The sequence below is a fragment of the Ambystoma mexicanum genome, chromosome 10, assembly GCF_040938575.1.
Source record: "Ambystoma mexicanum isolate Mex_15411 chromosome 10, UKY_AmexF1_1, whole genome shotgun sequence".
NCBI classification, from domain to species: Eukaryota; Metazoa; Chordata; class Amphibia; order Caudata; family Ambystomatidae; genus Ambystoma; species Ambystoma mexicanum.
This window is the reverse complement of record NC_090932.1, coordinates 1274046424-1274068908: the sequence shown is the minus strand read 5'-3', so window position 1 is coordinate 1274068908 and position 22485 is coordinate 1274046424. Positions and strand designations below refer to the sequence as shown.

Sequence of the window (22485 nt, the reverse complement as noted above, 5' to 3'; positions counted from 1 at the left end):
AGGGAGGTCAATGACCAGAGCATCCTGAATTATATAATTTTTTTTTAACACCTTTCCTTTTCATGAACATTCCCCCACATTATTTGTCCATTGGTAGTATGGTTGGTTAGTATAGGCCCCATTTGACAAGACTCCACTAGGACTGCATTATTATTTGATGGTCATAGCTTGCTCCCATCTGTAGATTTAGGATTAAATGGGTGTTTAACCTTTGTGAAAACACCCTTGAACTGTGGCCTCTTGTGTCTTAATATTGCCACCATCCGTTCCTTACAGTACATAATCTTCAGAAAGAATTTAAAACTGTATTGTTCAACAAATATGTACAAGGCCGGGCCTACCATCTCATGACTCTCCCCCCCGCCCCCGATTGCAACAGGTACTAGCGCTGTGATACTTCCGGGTATGTGCGTCATCAATATAGTTAAGACAAGGTTTCCTTTGTACAAGTGAAAAATGAGCATCTATTCTACACTCCTCCTTTCCGCTATGCTTCATTTTTCCTACTCGCCCCACAAGCACATTCCATGAGAGCGCCACAATCCCAAAGGCCTTCCCAGATGGCAAAAACAAAAGGTTAAACTATCAATCTTGCAACCGTGTCTATACCCCACACCCACCCTGCCAACAATGACAACCCTTAAGTAGAGCAATTGTTTCTTAGTAGCTTGCATCTGCTTGGAATCACATCCATTGCACAGGACATTTAGTGGTAAACTCACAGTATCACTTTGTTTATAAAGGTCTACAGGTACATTGCTGTGACACCATATCTACCCTACATGTACAGGGACCCATGATCAATCATGCATCGACATCCGCACACATGGGTTTTTACACATGACTGGTGTATGTCCGGCACAAGTGAGTTATTGGTTGCCTAGCCTTTTGGTCCATGTGGGGCGAGAGGTTGCACAGGCGCTTGTGCTACCAATCATATAGACACCACAGAAGGACTATCGGAGGCTTGTGAATAGGCTTATAACTCCATGCTTTGCATAGAGTAGCAAGCAATACCCGACTATGGTGAATGCTCAACTGAACAGTAGACTGCTCGTCCCATCTGGGAATCTGACTCACTCGTTTGTCCATACAATTGTTTAATAGTGTGTACTGAACTCATATTGCCATTTTACAACATGCAACAGTACATTCACAATGAATGCCAACATTGCCACAGTTCCAAGTGTAGTGTGTTTCACGGGTATTGTATTAGCCAAGTTATAGCAGAGCTGTATCCACTAAACAATCCCTCTTTTGAGGGTGGCTTTTGTTACTAGATCACCTTCTATTGCTTTGGCTCAACGAACCGCACCTTTTTCCCACCATTTTGTACATCGAGGAAGCTGGCTGGCAATTCAATTGAATGATCAGGAATCTAGACGTGTATTTGGGTGCGAACCGTGGTGGTTCTCTAAAGAAAAAATGGTCCTGAGGCCAAAGCATGAAGTTTGCTTATGCATCAGTTAAGACGACAACAAGAAGGAAATCAACCTTGTAAATAGGCTCCTTTAAGGACTTCAATGAGGCCTCATTTTGAGCCAATTCATAATCTTTAAAGGCGCATATTAAGAACCTAGGTGGGTGAAAGGAGAGTTTATGGAAGGGGTGAAATATTTACCCACCAGTCACAAACACCTTGACTACAGGTACTCTCCACAATGACACCATGTTGAAAGGTGGTATGCTCTGCCAAGTGGACAGTGTTAAGTAAGCCAGAGTCAAGTAACTAAAGCAGGTAGGTAATATCTGCTAGTGATTCAGATTTAGTGATTCAGATTTTTAGGCATAATGACAAAGTGTCTAGTAAGGAACAAGTTACTTACCTGTAACTGTTCTCCAGTATGGGTCTGGCATGGATTCACATGCTCATAAATATTCCCCATCAGGCTGGGAATCCTCGGTAAAGAAAAACATCAGTTTAACTGCTGAACTGTCTTTCTCCTAACAACTAATCACTGGGTCATACTGCCCCCAGCCAATAACTGCCCTCTACCTAAGCCACTTCTCTGGCAGCCATCTTCAGCTTTTGTAGCACGTAAAGTGGCAGTAGGACCAAGAAGAGCTGCAGCGGGGTAGGTGGGAAGGTGCGCATGTGAATCCATACCAGACCCATGATGGAGAACAGTTACAGGTAAGAAACGGGTTCCTTCTCCAGCATGGGGATCTGGCATGGATTCACATGCTCATGAATAAAGAATACATAGCAGTACACACATGCACAACCACGGGAGGTGGCAAGGCTCAACATTAAGCATCTCTTACTTCCTCACCAGGCTCACCGTCAAACGAACAGGTTGCGCAGCACTGCCTGGCCGACTCTGGACTCTTCCCTGGAATCACCGTCTACGCAGTAGAGTAGACCTTCGTGAAGGTGTGCGTCCGACCTCCATGTAGCATCCCTGAAGATGTCAAGCAGACAGGAACACCGTAGTTGCAACGATCGCTTTGGTCAAATGGGCTCTCGGCGGACCAACAGTCAGTTTTGCCGACCGTGACAATGGGTGATGCAGCCAGAGAGCCACCTGGAAACGGAAGCCTTGGAGAGGGCCTACGCACGGTTCACAGGGCCAAAGTTCACAAAACGTTGCAACATCTTCTGGAAATTCTCCGTGCGGTCCAAATAAAACTTCAGCGCTCTAGCCAAATCCAGCAAGTGCAAAGTCGGGCAGAATACAGGTAAAACCAAGGGCTTGTTTAGATGAAAGTTCGACGGCACCTTGGGCATGAAGGAGGGGGTGCGTCCACCCGCAGAAGTATCCTCGTCTCGTGGAATGTCAGATAAAGTGGTTTACAAGAGAGGGCCTAGAGCTCTCTCACTTGTCGTGCGGAGGTGATGGCCACAAGAAAGGCTGTTTTCCACGAGAACATTTTCAGAGGCGCCGAATGCATAGGCTCGAACAGAGGACCCATGAGCCTAGTAAGCACAACATTGCAGGGCTGGAGCCTTCACTGACGGGAACGAGCGAAATAGTCCTTTCAAACTCCTTTTGCGACCACGGGGATGATCGTCCAGGAGATCTGGTGTAGCGAAAGATAGCCGCCAGATGAACTTTGATGAAGCATGGGCCAGTCCAGCCTGGACCAACAGCAGCAAATATGGCAGTACCTGCGGAACCATGACTCGTAGAGGCTCGAACTTCTGTGCACGGCACCAAACAGCAAACCTTTACCATTTATGTCTGTAGCCTAAGAGTAAACTATGCTCGGTCCTTGGCAAGCACTTCCTTTCAGTCCGCTGGAAGATCGTAGCCCCCAAATTCTAACGCTACAGGAGCCAGGCCTGCAGGTTCAGCGATCCTGGGTCCTGGGTTGTGGTGCAGAATTGCGCCTCCTTCCCTGGCGGATCATCCTGCACCGGGCCCCTCTGAGTTGATTGACTGATCAAAAGAAACAACGTCAACGTCAACAGAGGGAATGCATACAGAAACAGTCCGTCCCAGGGGAATGACAATGCACTCCCCCAGCCCCATGCTCCCCGGCTGGGGAAAACCTGCTGGCGAATCTCCGGCACTTGGTGTTCGTTGCTGTTGCAAATAGATCAGTTTGGGGATTGCCCCATATGTGGAACATGTGATCCACTTGGTCCTGCCGAAGCTCCCATTCATGGCACGAGCGCAGTTCCCTGCTGAGGAAGTCGGCGACTGTTCTTCACTCCTGCCAGGTGAAACAGGATGAGGAACATCCCCTGGGCGAGGGCCAAGGTCCACAGATCCTGCGCTTCTTTGGACAGTCCCAGGGACCTGGTGCCCCCTGCTTCCTAATGTAGAAAATGGAAGTGGTGTCCGTGAACTCGCACCACCTTGCCCTTGAGGGACGGAAGGAATGACGGCCCGCAGCTCCAACACGTTGATATGCAACGCCATCTCCTCCAGCAGCAACAGGCCTCTTGAGTGAAGGCTTCCAGTGTGAGCTTCCCACACTACCAGGGAGGCGTCCGTCATAAGTCTCCTGGTAAATTGGGATCCAGAAATCTGCACTGCCGGACAGATGTGCACCACTGTATCTCGAACGGAAACTCGAATGGGATCTGCACTATCGAATGAGGTATATGCATGACATCATGCCAAGCAGAGACTTCACCCATGCGATTTTCATAGCCAACAGCCGTTGTACCTGGCCTAAGATGGGCGCCATCCTCTCCTCTGACGGAGACGCCAGGCACGACACCATGTTGAGTCGGACACTTCAAGCAGGAACTCGCATAGTCGAGAACCCCAGATCTGTCAGGAGCCGGACGGTGATGTCCTTTGAGTTTACCCGGATAGACCAGTCGTCCAGATAAGGGTATACGTGTATCCCTCAGACGTAGCCAGGCACTTGGTAAACCCTTGGCTCTGACTTCAATCCGAAGGGAAGGGCCTTAAACTGGTGATGTTGCCCTTGAACCACAAAGCGAAGAAACTTGTGGTGCCCCTTGTGGATGGTGATGTGACAGTAAGCATCCTCCAGGACCAGCGAAGACAGGAAATCCCCCTCTTCTAGCTGTTCTAGAACGTGTTGGAAGAGTCATCACCTGGAACTTTTGAGACCCGATGTACTTGCTCAGACGACAGGTCTAGGATGGGCCTCCATCAGCCTGTCTTTTTGACGAGAAAGTAACAAGAGTACACTCAAGAGCCTCTTTGGGACGAGCTCCATCGCTCCATTTCTTAGCATGGCCCGCACCTCCAGCAACAGCTGAGGGACGTGGAATTCCTGCCGGGCCACTGGTGGTATACATGGACACGGTCGATGAAATTCCAGGGTGTGTCCGTGGGCGAGAGCATCCAGCACCCAATGGTAGGTGGAGATGTCTTCCACACTGACGAAGTTCGCCTGCCGGCCTCCACTGGGGAGCACGGGTGGGTGCCTGACACCACAGCTGGTTCAATCCTGTTTTGACGTCAAAGCACAGCCGACGCCCTCGTCCAGATTTGGCACGTCCCCTGGGCAGACGAGCAGGAAGGTTGACGGTAGGAGGAAGCACCTACACCGAATCCTTTGGAATAACCATGGGATTTTCCGCCGAAAGGACTGCTGTCGTCGAAGCGTGCCCAAGGCACAAGCCGTCTCAGTGTCTGCCTTGATGGCCTGAAGAGACTCGTCCACAGTCTTCCCGAACAAATTGCCCCCGTCGTAGAGCATGTCCAACACATTCGACTCCATCCTGCCGAAAATGAGTGGCCCTCAGCCAGCTTTTGCCCATTTGGCGGAACCGTGTCTGAGATGTCAGTCGCCACTGTGATGGCTTGGTCAGATGCCACCTCGCCTTCCTGTAGTATCTCCAAAGCTTCAGCCCTGTTGTCACCGGGAAGGAAGTCCACGAGGGGAGTGATCTTGAACCAGAGCTCCGCGTTGTAACACGCCACAATGGCAAGGGCGTTGGCTGCCTTGGTGGTAGTTACTGTCGACATGTGGACTTCATGGCATCCAACTTCTTCCCCTCACTGTTCAGGGATGTATGGCTTGTGGGGAGCAGGGGGGGGGGGAATTGTGATGGGAGGCCGCCGAGGAGGAGCCCAAAGATTTCAGAGATGGCTGGGACCATAAGCACATGGGCGCAGAGTCTGACACCCTGTATTTCTTCTCAGAACAGTCCCTCTTCGCCGGAGCAGAGGAAGGGTTTTTCATGAGGGACAACCCCTCGTCCCAAATGTCATCCAAGAGCGGGATCGAAAGTACGGTCTTTGCCTTGCAGCACTGGTAAAAGAATGCCAAGGATGGCAGTCTGTCAAGAGTGGCACAGGGCACCCCAGGTAGGGTTTGGGTGGCTGTGTTGATGTAAGGTGACAGATAAGTACACAGCAGGAAACTCATCAAGAAAGAAAAGTAGGCAACTGTAGTTGTGAACATAAGGGGGCAGGAAATACAAAGAAACAAACTGGATTCCCTCTTGGGGTGTATGCAGATATGGAAAAAGTGTTCCACGGACCTTTGGAACTCCAGCCTTCTGCACGGATTACTATTACAGAGGCCCACTCTGTCTGCTCATGGCTGGGAACAACAGCTGTGGGTGTCCGTTAAACAGAAAACGCGGCAAGGGAAGGGGCAGAGGTTGCCTGCCGGAAACAAACAGTCAAGCTCTGTACAAGGATCAACATAAGATACAAGAGAGACAAGAACAGAAATAACCAGGGACAAGGAAGTCTAAGATAAATCTAGCAGAAGGGAATGAAGGAATAAACAGTACAATAGAAATGGGTAAACTAAAGGGGAGGGCAGAGGAGACGAGGAAGAGAAGGACAGGGATCAAGAACAAGGGGTTGCAACAAGGAAGAGAGCAAGGGAGCAGCAGCCAGGAAAGAGGGGTGCTGCAAACAAGGAAGCAGGGCTGCAGTACCAAATGGTACAAGGTACAGAAAAACTGTAGTGGATTGCAGAGGACTGTAGTAGGCTGCTAGGCAGAGTCCAGAGGAGCAGGACAGAGCTGTAGTAGGCGGCAGACAGAGAGCCCAGAGGAGTAGGGCAACAAGGAGCGAACCCAAATGAACAGGGCGTAGAGGCAGGGAGACCCGAGGGTCAGGGCTGAAAGCAGAAGAGAGTAGCAGGCTGCAAGGCAGGAAGCCCAGCAGAGCAGCAAGGAGCGAGCTCAGAGGAGCAGAGCAGCGAGGCAGGGAGGCTATGGCTGTAGGCAGCGGAGTGTAACAGGCTGCAAGGCAGGAAGCCCAGAGGAGCAGGGCTGTGAGGCAGGGAGCCCAAAAGGCGAAGGCTGTAGGCAGCAGGGTGTAGGAGGCTGCAAGGCAGGAAGCCCAGCAGAGCAGGGCTGTGAGGCAGGGAGCCCAAAAGGCTAGGGCTGTAGGCAGCAGGTTGTAGCAGGCTGCAAGGCAGGAAGCCCAGAAAGAGCACTGGAACAAAAGCAGGAAAATGCAGCAGCAGGAACAGCATACAAATGCGAGACAAAAGGCAAAAAGGGGCTGGGAGGACTCTTGATGCAAGAGACTGAGCTCCTGCAGGCAGCTGCTTAAATACCGACCTGCCCTGTACTGAGGCAGGCTAATTGGCAGCACCTGGAGCAGCACACCTGAAAACAATCTGCCTCCTCCCCCTCTGGTCCTGAGATGGTGGAAGCAGCACTGATCCCTAGGGCTTCTGGGGATTGTGGTTCCAATGCTGACGAATGGGAATGGCCAGGAATTGACAGCTGTAGCAAGGTGCAGTGTGGTACATGTAGTTAGTTGAGTTATATAAGAAGGCACCAAAGTCACGCAAATGGAAATTAAGTACCAAAGTGTGAACAGGGGTTGTTCCAAGAGTATTCTGAAGCTAAGTGAATTACAAATAGTCCATGATGGTTGCCAATGTGTGCGCCCATGGCGCAGGCATGACAAAGAAACACTTCTCCTCAGGGACAAGCTGGAACAGCTCCGAGGCCTATGAGATGGCGTGGAACGAGCCTATCTTGTCTGGCGGTGAAGATCTGGGAGGCTGAGGGGGGAGATTGCCCAATCCTCCATCATCCGTGCCAGTGCCCGTCGTTGCTGTGTCCAGATCCGTCTCATCCCTCGGAGGGAAGACTGAGGCGAAGGGTGGCAAGGAGGGGGAGGGTTGAACTCTTCCTAGATGGTGGTTCCCCCAATGGTCCCGGCGCCACAGGCGGGTCCGTCGGCTCAAGAGGCATCCTCGTACGGATCTGAGGATCGGGCATGCAGAGCAGTGAGTATGTCCACCGAGATATCCCCAGGTGGTTGAGGTTGCGATGGGGCGTTTGTGGCTTAGGCTGGTCCTCAACGCCCTGCTGCTCCTAGTCGGTCTCCTCGTAGTTACCTTCGTCGTCGGGTTCCTTCCCGTAGGGCCTACTCTCGACGCATCGTTCCTCCTGGAAGTTCTGGAGGTTGCTAAGCTCCTCCTCTGAGGAGATATCTGTGCCCCTTCACCCCCCTTCTCTGCGACCAAGTGAGGCTTTCAGTGAAATGATAGGCATCTTCTCCAGTGTCTTTTCAATGGGCTGAAAAGAGGACTCCCTCCTGGCAGGCAGGGATACTCTTGCCTTCGGGTCGTGCCCTGCGGATCCGCCTTGGGGGCCTTCGAGAGTGACGCCACCACTCCTTCGATGGAAGTTTGAGCCAATCGTCAGATGCCTTCACCTTAGGGGGAGGGTCTGAGCCCCGCTCACCCTTTGCCCTCTGTAGGGCCTGTCTGCATCTTCTCCAAGAGCTTGCCTGGATGGATGGCTGTGGTCGAAAGCGCTGGGGACGCTGTACTCTGCTTGGCCACCGCAGAGCCACCGGGCCGTCGTTGCTGGAGAACTCCAAGAGCCCGGGCCGTCTCCGTGTCTGCCTTGATGGCTTGAAGGGAATCGTCCACTGTTTTCCCAAACAGGTTGTTTCCGTCGAACGGCATGTCCAAGATTCTGGTCTGCACGTCCTGACGGAAGTCAGTAGCCTTGAGCCATCCACGCCGCCTAAGGCACACGCCATTGCCCAACTGGCGAAATCCAGTGTCAGCGATGTCCGTCGCAATCGTAATGGCGTGGTTCGACGCCACCTCTCCTTCCTGCAAGACCTCTAGGGCTTCCGCCCTCCTGTCGTCCGGTAGGAAGTCCAGCAGGGGGGCCAGTTTGTACCACAACTCCCTGTCGTAGCCTTAATCGGCGTCGCTGCAGACGAGATGACTGCGTCCCATCGTATCCAATTTCTTTCCCTCGCCGTCCGGGGGGGAGGTAGACGTAGAGGCCGCCCCCCCCCCCCGCTTTCTTCCTGGCCGCCGCGGAGACGACAGAGTCGGCTGTGCCCGAAGGCACAAGGGGGCCACGTCCGGGACCAGGTACTTCTCGTACCGATCCCTTCTAGCCGGCGTCGTGGATGGGTTCTTGAGGAGAGCGAGGCGCCGGGGAGGATGCGCCCTGCCTGGCGCCCGAAGAGCCCGACCGTTCGGCGCTCCCGGTGCCAGCGGACTCGCGGTGCTTGGCCTTGTGTTGGACCCCCGTCGCCGGGGCGTCCTCAAAGGTCTTAGAAGACCGCTCGGACTTCTTCTCACCTGACGGGCTCTTCCCTTCCAGCCAGTTGGAGAGACGTTGATGGCGGTCCTTCATGGTCCGCTCCGACATATTGCCGCAAAGCACAGTCCTTCTCCACGTGCGTCTTGTCCTCATGTAGGCAGTAAAGACAAAGGGAGTGTTCGTTCTCCTTAAAGACATTCTGAAGCTGGCATCCAGGGCAGACCCTGAACAGCTTTCCGGGCGTCGAGCTTCCCTTCTCCTGGGCCATGTCCGAGATGGGCCTGAGAAACCTCTGGAGTCCTCCAAAAGCGTGGTTCGACGAAATCTTCACCCTTGAGGGGCGTAGACGAATCCGACACGGGTCCCCGTTGATCGGATGAAGAAACGGTGGAGCTTGAGGCTCTTTTGAAAGTTTTTTGAGAAAAAACGTGAAAAAAATAGCACTAACGCCCGAGAGCAATAGCACGAGGATCCCAACACTTGAACTTGCGGTAAAAATCTGAAGATGGCTGCCAGAGGCGGGGCTTAGGTAGAGGGCAGTCATTGGCTGTGGTCAGTATGACGCAGAGATCAGTGATTGGTTACTACTACGAAAGACAGATCAGAAACGAAACTGATACTGATTTTTTTCTTTACCGAGGATTCCCAGCCTGACGACGGGGAATATTCATGAGCATGTGAATCCATGCCAGACCCCATGCTGGAGAACGTTTGCACACATCTAAAAATGAGCACCCAATGATAAAGCTGCACTAGATTTTTAAACAGAAAAGACATTTTTTGGATATTTATTGGTGCTATGTTAAAGGTTTTTATATCATGCACCAATGCCACTTGGTGGTCTCTAGGCGCTCACTATGTTAGAAGACAAACAGAAAAACAGGAGAGGAAGAGCAACTCTGAACCTAAGCAATACAGGAAACCAAAGGTGTGGCGTGGAATCGAGGCGATGGAACAGAGAACATACTAGATAATCCAAAAAAGGAATTTCGCCAACAGGAAGAGAGCAATGATGTACATGATAGGATAAAAAAGGAATAGAGAAGGGATAGAGAGTTAATAGGACAAACACAATAGGAGTGAGGGATAGAAGCAGAGCAAGAGACATTTAGAGACTGTAAAATAGATCAACAGCAGGTGGGGAGAGATAGAAATAGAATAGCAAGACTAGAGAAGGGCAGGCCAATAGCTTAAGAGACAGTGCAAGAAAGAGTGTCAACCACAAACGAGAAAATGAAAGAACAGGTATAGCCAGAGCAATGAGAGGAAGGGGAGTTATATCAACGAACAGCAATAGAATGCAGAGATGGAAGAGTGACAGAAACAGACCGCAAAACGTGGCATCGCAACACTTAAGGGTGAGAGGCAGAGCGTCAGAAAGTGAGAGACAGGGGAAGCAAAGTAGCAAAGGGAAGGAGACATGGAGCGCAAACATGGAGTGGCCGTCAAGCTGGTAGTGTCAGGCAGCAACAGTAGGCCCAAGAGGCAGAGAAGTGATGCTGGTAGAGTGAGGGACTTGATTTGTGAATCGCCAGATATAATAGCTGGCATCTGTAGTAGCCCATAACAGAGTTTGAGCCCAAGTATCATGAATATGAAGCTGGGTATTATACATCTACAAGGTTCTGTGTGGGGAAAATGTTTGACAGATGCAATACATTTAGAACCACTTTGAAATACAGCCGTTTTGTCACTAATGTTTTCGAACATGGTTGTCAGACACTTTACTCTTTTGCAAAGGTGGAAACACATTTTTATTGAAATTAGATTCACTCTCCAATTCTAAATACTGGGAGTAAAATACTCTGGAGCACTGCAAGTAAGATAGTTTGTTTGTCCTCCCCTTTCTTGTCGCGCATAGAAACACTTGTGTATAGGTGCGTTATAAATGACTTATCATAGATCATATGAAGCCAAGATCAACCAGGAAGAACCCCAGGATCAAGTGGCCTCCACATCAAAATGAAACATGAAAAATGAAAAAATGAAATTCGGAGGAACTGCATACACCCGTCGAAATTGCCAATATACGAAACAATCCCAAAGCAGATAACACTGGCATTAAGACCACCTCACCTTCAGAGAATGATTGAAAGCCTGGCTATTCAACTCACCATGATTAGCATAAAATGGACACCGGCAGCAAAATGAACAGGGACCAGCCACAATAAAATGTCAGTATAGGGACTGGAATCAACAATTAAACAAAAACACTGTACTAACCCACCCCGCACTCCTCTCCAGCCTACCCCACACATCCTACACGAACCAGTCCTACCACACACAATCCACACATCTGTTTTAAGACCCAAATGCCACAAACAACCTGGTCACTAGATTGGCCCTTCTGGCCACAGCCCCAGTGCACACTACCCAAACACGCTTAGAACTACGCAACAGAGTGTCGTCCCCGTAACAAGGCCGCCAGCCTGTCTGATGGAGTCGGGGGCTTGCGCTTGGGAAACCGAAGTATCCCCATCGCCTCTGTCGTCTGATAACGTGGCATTGCTGCAGTCGCTAAAGTCCCCTCCACGTCCATGGTGGCCTTGACCTGCATTGTGTGGTGGGCCCCAGTGTTAGGTTAAAACGTCTTGGGTTTAAAGAGCTTAAAACCTCAACAGGTCCCTTCAACGTGATCCAGAGGGACACAAAGGTTGCAACCCAATGGTATTTTTTGTTGCACTTCAGGCAAAATTTAAAGGGGTTCTATCCATAATGGAATACTTGAGAGCCAAGCACGAGGACCCCCAACACTTGAACGTGCACTAAAAATCTGAAGATGGCTGCCAGAGGAGGGGCTTAGTTAGAGGGAAGTCATTGGCTGGGGGGTCAGTATGACCCAGAGCTCTGTGATTGGGTGTTAGGAGAAAGACAGTTCAGAAACGAAACTGAAGATTCCCAGCCTGACAACGGGGAATATTCATGAGCATGTGAATCCATGCCAGATCCCATGCTGGAGAAGGGGTAAATACATTCTGAAATAGCCAGCAGCTGCTTTCAAAGGCCAGACAGATCAGTCGATGGGATTCTTTGACGGTCGTTTCTTCACCGCTTACAGATATTTCGATAGCCGGTGAAGTAGAATATAAAGGATAGGAAGAGAAACTCTAAAATCAATGGCGGTATGCCAAAAGGAGAACTCCGTGAACAGCATCCGCCAACAATGGCGGAAAAAAACAGTGAGGGACCTCGACGCGTGAAGGACCATGGGTACAGTGGACGTCGCACTAGGGATAGTATTACTGGCACGCCCCGCCGACGTCCCTTTCCGAATTTCAAAAACAACAACTTTGTAATACTCGCAGCTTCCACTAGATGTCGGCCTATGCACAGCATGTGATTGAAGATTCCACAAGCCTCAGAAATTAATATACACACACAAACACATAGCTGCATACAGCTAGCCAACAAAACAATGACAATTAGGGAGGACCCACAAGCAGTGAAGGAATTCAGCAAGACGTGCCATCTCTCAGGTTAGAGTAACCACACAATGATGTGTCACACAAACAATAAGGGACAGTTGAACGATGGCTAGAGTCCATTTTTGGTACAGGACACAGGTTAATGTGCACAATGCAGCATTCAGGGTACAACTATAGGCTTTGGAAGAGTTATTTCATATACAATAGTGGAGAGATCATTGCAGTGGGGTGCTTTCCTGCAGGCAGAGACCAGCATATGAAATTGATTTTGATGTAAACTTACATGAAAAGCAAATAAGATCTCGTCATTCTATAAAAAGGGGGTAAATCACCTGCCACATCGGATGGGCTAAACCCAAGGTTATAGATTGTGTTTTTAAACACATGGACAAACAACGGATGTGCAGAAAAATGAACTAGTTAGACAACCACTAATCCTATTTCTCTTAAATGTTTCATGTACAGTAACCTACAATAAGTATTTGCATCACAACTCACCCTTGTTGGACTGCAGCTTGACTGTAAGTGCTGTAGTCTAAATGAAGAAAAACAAAAAGACATGTTATGAATCAAAATGTTTTTCAAGTTTGAGACTCCTCACTTTCAATACCACATCTAAACTGTGATCATTAGTACAACATTGAAGCAATCATCTAGCAATGCTTGAATGATGCCAAAAGCGGGGAAGTAATTTAGCCAACAGTAGCCATTTAAAAACACAGAACAGAACATGTGGTTATTCAATGAAGTTGAGAACAAAGCCAGTCGAGCACTCATTAACCTTTGCAGTTACAGAGGTAACTGGGCAGCAAAACTCCCAAGATTCTCTGAACAGTGACATGGACTGTCGTGGAGCAGCACTTTAACATTACATGGTTCTGGACAATGCATCATACGCACGCACACACAATGAAGGGTAAACCACTCTGAAATATGACATGATCAGCATCACGTTATAAAAACGTCCAGTCGAGAGCTACTTTGGAAACACTTCCGTTGCAACTTAAGAAAGGATCTTATGGTAGCAAGTCAATAATTGTCTGGCACCCAGGAGAGGGAGTTCGGGATGTTGCCATCTCTCCCACAGACGTAATGAGGGCAATTGGCGACTGCAGATCATCTCTGGAGCTGAAGATGGGCGGCCTGTCGGCAGAAGTCTCCTGCCTCCGCCAGGACTTCCACAAATTAACATCCAGAGTTGGGGAGTCGGAGCAGAGGATATCAGACACAAAGACTCACTCAGACAAATGAAAAAACAACTTGCTGCGATCTCCAAGAAGGTGGATAAGCTCGAATATCGCGTAGAAGACAGCGAGGGAAGGGCTCGGCGGAACCACCCAAGGATCCTTGAGGATACCCAAAAAAGAAGGCAGCACTGGTGTAGAACTCTTCTTTGAGGACTGGCTCGCCCAGATCTTCGCTCCCAAAAAGCTCTCCAAGTTCTTTTCGATTGAACAGCCTGTCCCGGGTGCTCCACCATGGACAATCATTGCACGACTCCTAAATTTTAGGGACAGACGCCATTCTTCAGATGGGCCGCACCATGGAGCCCATCACATACAATGGATACCGCATTGGATTTTACCTGGACTACACCAAAGCGGTCCAGAAGGCCAATCAGTCTTTTGACTGAAGAAAAAAACTGCACTCACTGTCCATCAAATATCCTCTCTTTTCCCCCTGGCATTACTGAAAGTTCACCACGATGGGACTACCCACCCGTTTTACACCTCGAAGGAGGCGTGGGAATGAATGGAAACTCAAATCCTTAACAATGGTCCCCGCAGATCGCCACAGGGAATAACTTTGCGGATCCCAAGATCAGAGCAGTCTTCAACTCGCCCTCCCTCCCTGGACCTGGAATCCGTGGCTGCACCACAAGCCAAGAGCACTACCGACAACGGATGAATGCTGCTGCCCCTGACTTTCGGGATGTGTCCGTATGTACTAAAGGGGAGGGTTACTAGCAGCCGCCGCTCCTCCGAGGTGATCTTGTCGCTCCAGTCTGGGCTACGGCCCCATGATGGTTCACGCTAATATTTTTGCTGCGCGCCCTGTTGGCGCTAGATTTGGGCTACAGGTGCTTCAGGTTGGGGTGGAAGTACGGGGAGGGAGCGGGGCAAGATGCTCTTTGGAAATGGTTGAGGCCATCAGGTTATCACACTCACCACTCAAGGATCGGTACGGTCAGAACCACTAGGTGAGGGAGGGGATGGTGAGGGGGGAATCGCTACCTTGGGCGAGGAGGCCTGGGACAGGCGGGGAACCTCTGCCGGGGCTGCAGAATGGCCCCTGCCCAGGAAGCCAACTCCCCTGGTGACTGTCACCTGTGTATACTCATTGATGGCACATGACAGTCACCATACCCTAATCACCTGAAATGTGAATGGGCTGGGCTCCGGGGTAAAGAAATCCAATTATGCAACCACCTTCCATGCCGGGTTCTCCTGGGGCACCACGATTCTACTGCACAAAAGGGTCTCGTTCCAATTGATGGAACTTCACTTGGACCGGAGGGGCCGCTTTGTGGTGGTCACTGGCAATATCGGGAAGACCTTGTGGTGCACTGCGGCAGCCTATGCCCCTCCTCTGCTGGCACACAAATTCCAGGAGGTAATGTTTGGGGTACGGGCAGATAAATGGGTACTGGGCAGGGATTTTAACAAGGTCATGGACATCCGTAATGACAGAACGCATGTGGGCAATAGAAACCCTGACACTCAAACCAAACTCTACACCTTTGCATCTGCAATGGGATGGGAGGACGCATGGTGCACTCTCCACCCCACGGACATGCTACTCCTTATCCAATGCCCATAACTCATGTACCGCAGAGCACCTTTTTCCCCCCGGGGATAGATCACATATGGTGAAAACTGCCACCTACCTCGCCAAAGTTATCTTGGACCACTCCCCCCTCCTGCTCACTATAAAACTGCCCCGGGCTAAGCATCCATCCTCCTAGCGACTTAACGCATACTACCTGGGTGTGCCCGAGGTGCGTCAAGGCCTCTTTCACCCTTAACAAAGGATCCGTATCCAGCCCTGTCACACTCTGGGAGGGCTATAAGGCGGTGCTCCGAGGGGGTATCTCTGTCCCAGATTACTGCGTACCGTCCCCGCCAAACCCTAGAAATCTCTTGGCGTCACGTACTACTCTTCTGCAGACACCCAGATCCTGATTCACCTCGATCGTGCTGAGGTGTCGTCGTGCCTCCATAAGTGTCTGGCCATGGGGGAGTGGATGGGCCACAACTGGATGAAATTGATGGAGACAAGACTGAGGTGCTAGTGGTGGGTTCTCCCCCCCCACCCCCCCGGACTCCAAGATGAAAGACCTGGGTGTGATCATGTTTGCCAATCTGGCCTTGGATGCCCAAGTTTCAGCTGTGTCAGGCTGGACATTTCCAGCTGAAAATGCTAAAAAGGGTGCTTCACTTGATACCAATGGCATTACGTCGGCCAGTTATGGCTGCTATGGTAAAGATACCAAATCATTCGACCTAGGAACATTCTCTCCATAGTGACCTTTTCTCTGGGTAACGATGAAAAGTTGGGGCATTTTGTTTTCTGGGCTGTAGTTGGGGCATTTTGTTTTCTGGGCTGTGGCAAAACATATTGTGTGATGTCCCCATTTTGTGAAAATCAGTTTGAGCTCGTTTGTCATGACTTCCCACCCGCGATTGTGTTGCAGCACTTTGCTTAGACCAGTGGTCATCTAACTTTCTTGGCCTGGGCCCCCTATGCAAAATGTGGGCAGGCCACTCCCCTCCTCCCCCCCCCCCAAATGCCAAGTCCAAATGGCTATAACTATCATGCCCTCTCTGCACTCGGTTCCCAGTAAAGTAGTTGGGCTCCCCCCACCAGCTCCCAATGCAAACTCTGGACTCCATCCTACTCCTAGCCCAATCCCTGGGCTCTCCCCACTTCACCCCACCACAGACCCTGGGTTCTTCCAACTACTATTCCATGGCTCCCCCTACACCCATCCGGCTCCCACCACAGTCCCTGGTCTCCCTGCCCCTAACCCCCACCCTGCTCCCAGTACAGTCCCAGTGGAAGCTGATGAATTACTTAAGTGGAGGGGCATACATATTTCCCCCCAGATATGCCATAGCAAGGGAGCGCAAACCAATCAATGTGGGTTTTAAATAATGGGTTTGCATTTTACGCACTTTAAAAAACTGGGTAAAAAGCCTAACCGTTTGTAATTTCCACTGGGGACCTCAGAGTGGAGCCATGGTATTTTTTTGACTGAGAACTTTACTTATACTGCTAATCATCTTAATAGCTTTGCTCTTCATAATTAATTTCTGCCATATTTTAATTTATTGTTGCTACACTTGCCATTATTTGCATAGATTTTATTTGATCGTTTTATTTTAGGAATACAATCTTTTAATACTTTTGAGTGTACGGATTTAATCAACTGAAATTGCATGATCTGATCTTCAATCCTCCTCGTTTCCCCACACGACACTCTGAACTGTTGTGAATTGTGCGAACTACCTTTCCCCGGAGTCGTGGTGTTCTTTCACCCTTTTAGACAATGTCAGGCGCATCTAAGCGAGGTGTGCCAGTTCGTGTCACGGTGAGTGGAGTTTTTCCTGCACTCACCTGCTACTACAATGTCTACACGTTGCAAGCTACTTGCTGCGATTCAGAGGAATCGTAGAGTCAGACGAATACATGTCTGAAGAAATCACAAATGTTACAGGCACCTTGGTGGCAAGAAACAAATTGTACGCCCACCATATTTACGCCAGAGACCACTTAAGCACCCCTATTTGAAAATCATGAAGACTCGAGCGCTGTAGACACGTAAGTCGCGTTAGATACCATGACTGAATATAGATGGTGCATGGATACAGCGGATATACCACATTAGTCCACTAGTATCGCACCTCTTAATATGTGCCTTATTAAACACACCGTCTTTAGTGCAACATGCAACTGAAATAGCTGAATATACTATGGAATTCGATCTTGCTCTATTAGGCATTACCGAAAAATGGCTCCATGAGGCTGCCCATCACGCACTAAAAGTGGCCACACTCAACTCACCCCGATCAATCATCTGGCTCAATTTTTTCATCAGACACACCACACTTAAAGCACTGCTAGGCTTCTAAAAGTCAACATGGACTCTGCTAGCACCCTTAGCTTACTACCATTATATAGACTTCCCAAAAAGACACCAAAATTCGAGGAACTCCTTGCTTTTATAGGAAGTACCTCCAAATCCCAATCGCCTTTCCTTATACTTAGTTATTTCAGCTTATAATGATCCCCAGGACCTAGATGCAGTATCAGGCACTCCAATATGTGGGACTTAATCACCGTTGTGGGGGGTGATGACATTCTGGGTAACACCTTGGACTGATTCCATCAAAATATCTTTCTGGTCAGATCATTCTTTATTATCCTTTGAGGTTTATTTCTCTCACCCCATCTTCTCAACTCTCAACCTTATATTCTGACTAGGAATCTTAGAAAAGTTACGCTTGAAGCATTTGAGGCCACAGTTGGCCCACTCATACCATCACTGAAGGATGATATTCCTTTGGACAAGTTCATCCATCTTTTTAGAACTGCCACCAATCAAGCACTGGACATTTGCACCTGTGAAATCTAGGAAAAACACAAAGTCTAATGCATTAAACTCCTGGTACACAGCAGTAGTGTGGAATGCTCGATAGCTAAAAGTGAGGCTGAACGTATATGGCAAAAACTTCCCTAAAATACCAATCACGCAGCCTATAAACTTGCAGCTAAACTTTTTGAACTCACAGTTTACAAAGCAAGAGAGCTCAAATTGAATGCCAGAGAATTAGCAAAATACTGCCCCAAAGAGTAGCATCCTACAGGAGTTGGAAGGGAGTAAATCCCCCATAGCAGCTGATAATGACTGGTGTCAGAATATCCACAGTGAATTTATTCATAAAACCCCAAAACATTAACAGCTTATCGCCAACGAGGGAAAAATAATACAGACTACGGAAGTAATTCCTCCTCCTATACATACCATCGCTCCTGAAGCTCGATCATTCACCTTTAAAGAGGTATTGAAAGAGGAGGTTATACGCAAGTTAAAACCAACATCACACATGGGGGTATTTTCCCTGCAACCATGTTGAAGGACTTTTATTTTAAAAAAACCTTACCATGGGTCACCACATTCAAATCGCTCTTTTCAGGAAGCCTATGTTCCCGATAATATCAAAGAGGCATGGATTACACCATTGTTAAAAAGGAAAATCTTGACCCCAGGGATGTGGCCAACTACAAACCAATCAAATATTTTTTGTGTTAAAAATACTGGATTGCATACAATCAATACCACAAGTTAATTGAGCAACAAGACGTTCTTGCATCAGAACAGTCGTTTTCGACCCCAATCACGATACAGAGACCGCGCTCTTGGACTTAAAAGTCCAATATTGCAAAGGGCAGCAATATGGTATTACTTTTGTTATATCCGTCTACTGCGTTCGATTTGGTTGATCACTCTTTTAGCAGACAGACTAAAGTCGGCAATTGTACCCCTTCTGCCACCTCCCGGTTCAAACTCTTCTTGGACCACGAACAGCAAACGTGTTTATGGGAAACGCTCAATCACGTAGAACCTCCCTGTTGTGTGGAGTTCCTCGGGGCTCCTGCCCATCGCCTGTGCTCTTCAACTTTTATTCCCAACCACTATGATCTACTCTCCTCTCTAGGGATAATGTTCGCTAGCTACGTGGACGATACCCAGAGTGTCCTGAAGCTCTCCAGATCTCACAGACGACTCTGATCAAAATCAATGAAGTCTTTCTAGCAATTCAATCGTGGATGGCCATTAATTCGCTAGCCCTTAACTCACAGCTGCTTATCCTAGGGACCCAACAAAAAAATGAACAAACTAGATCCCAATACAAATATTAAAGTCCCAACCACGTAAAGACACTAGGAATTTTACCTCGATTACCATCTCTTGTTTAAGAAGCATGTCACTTACCTCAAGCAGCCTTATGCCTACTATGTCCATCTGCTGTGGCAGATTCGACAATATCTTTGCAGCTAATCGAGCATCAATTGCTGCTGCCATCACCATCATTAACACAAAGTTGGATTACTTCAACAGCCTGCTAGTAGGTACCTCTCAGACCAACTTAAGAAAGCTGCAGATCCCACAAAAAGGTGCGGTACGGGCGGAAGGTGGCCTTAAACATCAAGTTTTAGTGGCCGAATCGCAGAGGAAACTCAATTGGCTTCCGGTGGAACAAAAGATCCAATTTAAGACATGGATCATGGTATTGAAGTGTCTTCATGACGAGATGCCTGCTCTCATTTAATGTATGGCCTCCAGCCTTATGGAGCAAGACTCCATTGGACCTCAGTGTGTTTCAACTGCCATTTCTAAAAAAACTCAAAAACCTTCCAGTTCCATAAAGGCTTAGTCAGCGTAGTCTTAGCCCCCCCGCACCTCTCCTGATGACCTGTATGTTTGTGTCTTGTGAGCGCCTTAAGGGGGGGGGGGGGCCAACAGGCGTGTGGCAGGATATAAAAACTATTTAGACAAATACAGCAGCTGCCACTATGATCCATTTTATGTTCTAAAAACAGAATGCCACTAACGCACAGTATGCTGAGAAACAATTCCCAAGCTTACTAGAACAAGGCTGAATGGAACATTTCAGTATGTCACAAGTGCGCAGGGTAGGAGGAAACGTTTATCCAATGACCGTTTTACCCAAAGAGAACAGTGTTATATATACACTTTTTAAAGAGTCACAGCTATTTCACACTGTTTGGAATATCAGGAATCCGATGTGGGCTGCTGAATCCTAATACTGCAGATTGTATGCCTGCTAGTCGTAATACTGCGGAAGTCTGTCCAAGTCTCAGCTGCAACTTCTTGGTTTACAATTCTGTTTCTACTTTTCAGTTTGTGCAGTGCTTACACACTGGGTATCCAAGCGCTTCCATCTTCTGCAAGTGGCTGAGATTATGGTTGAACAGCAGGCGTGCAAAGTCCGTGACAAATCCCTTGGATTAGATTCTCGAATATTTTTTTTTTTAAAAGACAAAGATTTTCTTTTTTTCCAGACTGTGGGTGCATGACCACCGTGGCGATGAGGCTGCAGCTTACCGTGGGAGGGGTCGCAACTGAATACAAGACCGATACACAGTTCTCCCAGGGAACATGTGATTTGATGCAAATCCCTCTACAGATACACCATTTCCAAACACTGATATTCAAATCATTTTATGCCGAGCCTTCAATCCCTGCGCCCTCCCCCCCCACTCCCACAGTCACGTCCCCTCACCCCCCACATCTCCTGCAACTCACATCATGCATGTAAAAATACTAATGCCAGCCCCACAAATGCTGTATCAGCTTAGATTTTCTATTGAAACCTATCGCCATACTCCCTTTTTGAAGAGCCTTCTGCGTGCCCACCATAGCCCTTTTGAGTTCCTTTGGGCCCCAATTTGAAGACCACTGTACTAAAGAGTGAGATAACCATCAAAACAGAGGCCCCGGCAATGTCCTACACAAGCATGGGGGGGCGGGGCTAACACCTCCTTCCTTAGGCTGGGAGTTCCTGCCAACGAGAACCATCTCAGTAGTGATACATCTGTAGTTAGCGTTACTTTTACTGACGGTTGCCTGAATGGCCTTCCCCTCTTTGATTTTGTCCACCAATGCACAGCATTGACTTGTTATAACCACTAGATTGAGACAATCACCAGCTACACAAGACCACTGACATGAGAGCTACTGCTATAGTACCACACTGATGGCATCACTGGCCTGCTCCATAGCTTTGACTACTAGCCTAGCACCCCCATCGGTACCTGCCCTACTGAGTCCTATACCACCCGCCAACCAAACGCCCAATACCCCTACACCCCCCTGGACAGTGCATAGGCTCGGGAAACGCCCAACCGTTCCTGACTGGTGTGTGGTCGGTTGTGCATTTGCTGTGTGGGAAAGGTGTGCCCAATAGCTGTGAATACTCATTGAGAAACATCTTAGGCCGGAGTTTTCAAAAAGTGTCATGATTCTTCTTGGCTTTTTCTGAAAAAGCCTCATCAACCTCCCTTTCAAATAAGGGTGCCTCCACTGGCTTCTCTGCAAGATTTGCTTTGGTTTGAAACTAGTACCTCCAAGTCATGCGTCTCACTGGACAGTTGCCCATGTCATTTGTTGACCAGTTTTCTCAGCTGCATCTATACTTTTAGAATAGCATTGGCAGATTGTTTACCCTCTGTAATAATAACCTACAGAAAGCACCCTGTAGTTCCTACGGGATGTGCTTAGCTAGATTCCCCCAGGTCAACCCATTGTGACCTGTTGTATCAGGCCAGAATAGTCATTGAACTGGCAATCCTTGCACCATGGGTTGCTTCCGTTTTGCTGGGGGTATTCTATGACTGCCATTTAATTAAATCCCAAAACAAACAAGCTATCAGTACCACAGTCATCATTCCAACAGAACAGAAATAACGACGGATTTAGTTATTCGTATAGAGTGAAAACTTGAATCCATCCCCAGAACTCAATTTTGGAAGCATCCCCGCCATATATAAAGTCGCTCCTTCGTGAGCACACAGTTATCCACTTTGCATTCCATTTGGAGACCGTTGGGGCAGGGTGAATACAGGAGCTCCACTACATGGCATTATTATACTTGTGACAATGAAGGCATTACCAAGAAAAACTCATATGCCCCCCCCCCACGCCCTGAGAGTCTAGGAAACAATGTTTCCTATGGAGTATGGCAAGAGCAGGTAAACCAAGGTTTTAGCTCTACCAAACTTAAACAGGAACTCCCGTGAATAATGGACCTGACAGAGGCTTCTCAGTCTGACAAGTCGCAGACTAGCAGGAATGGCAAATTCTCAAGGTGCCATTAGTCTCTCCTGCCAAATCTCCATCTCGCTCAAACCCACATTACCTTCCCATTTCGATTTCAATCGAGGTAGGGAGTGAAGGTGGGGAATCATTTGGTATGGTTGCAAGATGGCTTTTTTGGGGGATGAGCATTTCATTGGAGACTGTTGCTGGAGCGTCAACCTGGACCTGGAATTGCACGTTGCACATCCATTGTGCGTATAAACCGTTGGTAAGCGCACCCCCCCCATGCCCAATCA

The 22485-nt window shown here is 48.7% G+C and overlaps 1 protein-coding gene across 4 annotated transcripts in view; it reads right to left on the bottom strand.

The window, feature by feature from the left end:
- Nucleotides 1-22485, bottom strand: part of EWSR1 (EWS RNA binding protein 1) — a 360583-nt gene that overhangs the window by 323454 nt on the left and 14644 nt on the right. For all 4 annotated transcript variants that reach the window (XM_069619263.1, XM_069619264.1, XM_069619261.1 and 1 more), the window contains exon 2: nucleotides 12844-12880. In XM_069619263.1, the coding sequence (XP_069475364.1) occupies nucleotides 12844-12880 (37 nt within the window). The remainder of the gene's footprint in view (nucleotides 1-12843; nucleotides 12881-22485) is intronic.